Source organism: Phanerochaete carnosa (genome assembly GCF_000300595.1).
Source record: "Phanerochaete carnosa HHB-10118-sp unplaced genomic scaffold PHACAscaffold_13, whole genome shotgun sequence".
Lineage (NCBI taxonomy): Eukaryota > Fungi > Basidiomycota > Agaricomycetes > Polyporales > Phanerochaetaceae > Phanerochaete > Phanerochaete carnosa.
In genome coordinates this window covers 460,919-465,230 of record NW_006767640.1, presented here as the reverse complement: position 1 = coordinate 465,230, position 4,312 = coordinate 460,919, and the positions used below count along the sequence as shown (strand labels likewise).

The window sequence follows — 4,312 nt, the reverse complement described above, 5'->3', positions numbered from 1 at the left end:
GCGCCCGTCATCGAACAGCAAGCATGAATACCAGCGAGAGGCTCAGTGGCGTATCATTGAGCGGTGAAGACGGGCACGTGAGTGGCAGAGAGCAAGTGGTAAGCACGGCTCGCACAGGTACTGTGTACAAAGGCTCACCGGGGTTGGCACTTGGACCTCCAGGCCATCATCTCGACGCCGTCCAACCAGCGCAGCCCCTACTGATGGACGAGTTTGATTCCGCCTCTTGTGGTGGGGTCCCCGGGTCCAACAAGCTCGCTGTCAGCCTCTGGATGGTGGATTATGCGCTGCAGATGGCAAGCGTTGGCTATTCAGGTGCGTACCTGCGCACGCACAAGCTGGGCGTATCGTACAACCTGCTCAAGCTGCTGGCGGGTGTCGCGTGCGGTGCGAGTGTGGGTAGCGCGAACACGAATACGAATTTCTATGCGGTGCTCGCTGTAGCGGGGGCGCCCGTGAGCGCGAATGGGAGCCGCGTCCTTGACCTCGGCATAGACAGCTCGCAAAGCAACTACAGCGCCGCGCATGTGGCTGCACCGTCTACGACCAGGTGATGGCGCATGTGGCTGCACCGTCTACGACCAGGTGATGGCGCATGTGCGTGCACTCGCGCTCTTCTACCACATGAACGTGTCCGCTGCCGGCACCGACTTTGTGTTGCCCGCGGCGCTCTTCCCCGGAGTACCGCAGCCCGGCGCCGTCCTCGTGTGCTACCTCAGTGTGCCACATCCAGCTGTGTGCCCAAGGTGATACATACTAATGTAATGTTTGCCCATGCTCATTCAAGTGGTAGTACAAGACATTCTGTGTAAATACAGCCCTGTAAAATAGTTAATATGCTATTCAATATTAATGCTCTGATGATACTTGTATGATGAGATGGGTGATTGGTTATCAATGCTACAATACCAGGTGCAATATTGCTTACATGGGGCAAGCTACAGTTATACCTCAGAGTTGCTACGAGAGTGCTCCTGAGACTAGTGGTTACTACGAGAGTGCTTCCGGAGCAGGGACGTGTTTGGTGCTTGCTACTGAAAGGGGGACCATTCTCCGACTGCTTCGACTTCTACACTGGCTTCGTAATACTATGTAGCAAAGTCATTTTTCCCTGATGCTATCGCTGACGGGTTCTCCGTTTGGTCCAGATTGGCAGCCGGTGGACCCAGGAGAGGATAAACCGTCCGCTAAGAGATCACCTTGCCATATGCCCCCTTTCTGAGGTCAATATTCATTGAGCATGTTCGATATGACCTGATGTGACGTTTCTGTACTGTTCCTTCGCCATGAAGTGCTCGCCCTTCTTCAAGAATGCGTTATAGGCCTAAGAGAAAGATATCCACGTCACAAATGTATGCACGATGGAATAATGAAGATCTGACGGTCCACACTATATGCTATTAATACTATACATGGGTACCATCATGGTCACTGGTCCCGGTATGCGAAACGTACTGTTTCGACCTGAACGGCGGTAGGGGGTAACTGTGACCCTGTACAACCGCAGCGGCGATAACGACAGTGGCCTCAGTAATCTATGACAGCCGCCACGAACGGGCGGCGGCCGACCAAATAGTGTAGGGCGAAGCCGTGTAGAGTGGAGGCAGTCTGCTGACGTAAGTAGTCACGAATAACACCGTGACTTGGCGTGTTCAGAGGACGCGACCACGACCGCGCCCTCCATCCTCTGCATGCGACATGGACGCAGTAAATCGCAAATTATTATCTGATAAGTTTGGAGTGTTTCTCGATGACGAATCTTTGCTCGATCAACGTAAGAATTCTCTTTGTCCAAGTAATGCTGTTCGTCTCATGCCGAGCATGGTCCCCAGTCGTCGACCTCTGCCGAAACTACAACCTGTCTGGAGAGGACATCTTCTACAAATGGGAAGCGAAGTATTTGAGCCTTGGGCATTCATCCATAAGACCGCGTGTGACTGCAGAGGCGGTAGATGCCCTCAAGAGCCAGCTCCAGGACGATGCGAAGAAGGCGAAGAAGCACGCACAAGCCGTCGCTGCTGGTCGCGCAAATCTCAATGCCAAGATGTCTATGAATTTATTTGGACGTGTCGCAGTCAAGAGTGAGCCAAAAGAGCAGAAGCTTTTCCCCAGCTCGAGCTCGTTGGGAGTACCGGAGGCGAAGTGGATGGCGGCGGGACCCAGCAAGGTCACTGTGTCGTGTCCGAATCTGCAGAACATACCGCCGATGGGACAACGCTGTGGGTTTTTTCTCGGTTTGTTCAGCATACGTGCGCTGAACGCCCTCAGATCGCTACATGTACCAGAAGATCTCGGAACGCGGCGAGGCTCTAGACGACCAGATAGAAGAGACTGCGGAGCTTGTCCAATCGTTCTACAATATTGAGGAGTTCGGGGACCCTGCTAAGAGTACAGAGGTACGTCCCACATTTCATCACTTGTTGCATAGACTAGATTGGCCTACAGGAAGAAACCACCATCGTAGGCCGCATCGTCTTCGACGCCGACTCAACCTCCGCAAGCGCCGTGAAGTTGAACGAAGCTACCCTCACCCTCGAGGCTTCTCGATCCATGGGCTCAGGTGTACGCGTGTCCCTGAGGCTCGACCCGAATGTTAGGCTGAAGGGCGCGAAGAAGGGCATTGGAGGTGTTGGGTTCTTCCCTGGAGCGATAGTAGCACTTCGTGGAAGTAACGGTGGAGGTGGATGGTTTACGGTTACGGAGGTACTACCTGTGAGCCTTGACATATTTTGTACATCATGGGGAGACTAATGGTGAAGACAATGATCAGCTCCCTTCACTACCCGCACCGACAGCTCTCGGAAGCAATGGTTCCTTTTCTGTTTCTGTCGCTTGCGGACCGTTTACGGCTGATGCGGACTTGAGCTATGAGCCGTGGAAACTGCTGCTGGCAAAATGGAAGACAGAGAAGCCTGAAATCATCATCATTGTGCGTACCACAGAGCAAAACTAGATTGCGAGCTAATATATTCCCCAGGTCGGACCATTTATCGACTGCATGCATGCATTATGGAAGAACGGTGAGGTAGACGAGCCGCCAATAGCGCAATTTCGCTCGATGATCCTGGAGCCACTTCAGCAGCTCTTGGACTCATTGCCCGGCACGTCGGTCGTAGTTGTGCCTAGTGTACGCGATCTGATAAGCGACTACGCGGTGTTTCCGCAAGCTGAACTTGCATCAAGTGTCTTTGATGACCCCGTGAGCGTTCTCTGTATCAATGTCTTTTTCTTTGAACTCACATCTCGATTGTTCGCAGAGAATATACTCAATTCCTAATCCAAGCCAATTATCCCTCAATGGTGTTTCCTTCGCTGTCTCAAGCGTCGACGTACTCTTTCATCTTCGCAAGGAAGAGTTCTTCAAGCCCATGTCAGAAATCAGCTCGGCGCCACTTGCTGAGAACGAAACCCCTGCGAGTGACGCTATGGCGAAGCTTTGCAGGCACGTCCTTCAGCAAAGAAGGCACGTCTGCTACTCCTGCCACTGAACTTGCGCTGATACACCCAATTCAGCTTCTACCCAATATTCCCGCCGCCACTCGACCTCGTAAATGAAGTAAATCTTGATGTCACACATTCGGGCAAGTTAAAACTAGCGGAAGATACCGCCCCGTTGGTGCTTATTTTGCCAAGCAAGCTCAAGCAGTTCCATAAGGTGTGTCTGCGCCGAGTATCCGCACCGCAATGAGATGTTAACGAGTCTATAGACCGTCGACGAAACCGTGGCAGTCAATCCCTCGTTTGCAACGAAGGGGACGTACGCCAACATCAAAATCCTTAGTGGGAAGCCTGTGCAGGTGGATATTTGCAAACTCTCGGAGTGAGCTTATGTGCCGTGTCGTAGTTCGTGTCTAGCATCTGTCTATTTTCTTCCTGGCTACTACAAGGCAGCCGGGCCCGGCAGTTGATTTTTCATACCCCGATGATAAGCCACTAAAAACTCGGCACCTTTTTTCTGCTGGCTCAGTATCCTGTAACTGAGATCAACTGGATGCATACTACGAATTTCCCCTCTGGAAATATCGAGAGAGCTTGGTCGACTTCACGGCCCTGACAAGGCGCGAGCACTCTCCGTTTGTTCATCATCGACGCCTCACTTACATCGTCGAAGGTTGTCGGAGCTCTGGGATGGTCAGAGGTCGCGGAAATAAACCTGTCGAAAGCGCTCGAGCTCCGGTAGAAACCAGTTCCACTCACTATCCTCTCGTCAGCCATAGCAACAGATAGACTGGACTGTGCATGCCGGTGCCGGTGTCCGCCGCGTCCATGCAGTTTGCGCCGCACGCGTGCCTCGTGTCGTTCACACTAAAGT

The 4,312-nt window shown here is 52.6% G+C and overlaps 1 protein-coding gene across 1 annotated transcript; it reads left to right on the top strand.

Moving 5' to 3' along the window:
- Positions 1-1,698: 1,698 nt before the first annotated feature.
- Positions 1,699-3,824, top strand: PHACADRAFT_166969 (uncharacterized protein; the record flags this gene model as incomplete). The annotated part of the gene is made up of 9 exons (XM_007401607.1): positions 1,699-1,774; positions 1,833-2,219; positions 2,269-2,396; positions 2,446-2,712; positions 2,771-2,929; positions 2,978-3,199; positions 3,258-3,463; positions 3,514-3,655; positions 3,708-3,824. The coding sequence occupies 9 exons, from the start codon at positions 1,699-1,701 to the stop codon at positions 3,822-3,824; spliced, it is 1,704 nt and encodes a 567-aa protein (XP_007401669.1).
- Positions 3,825-4,312: the final 488 nt, after the last annotated feature.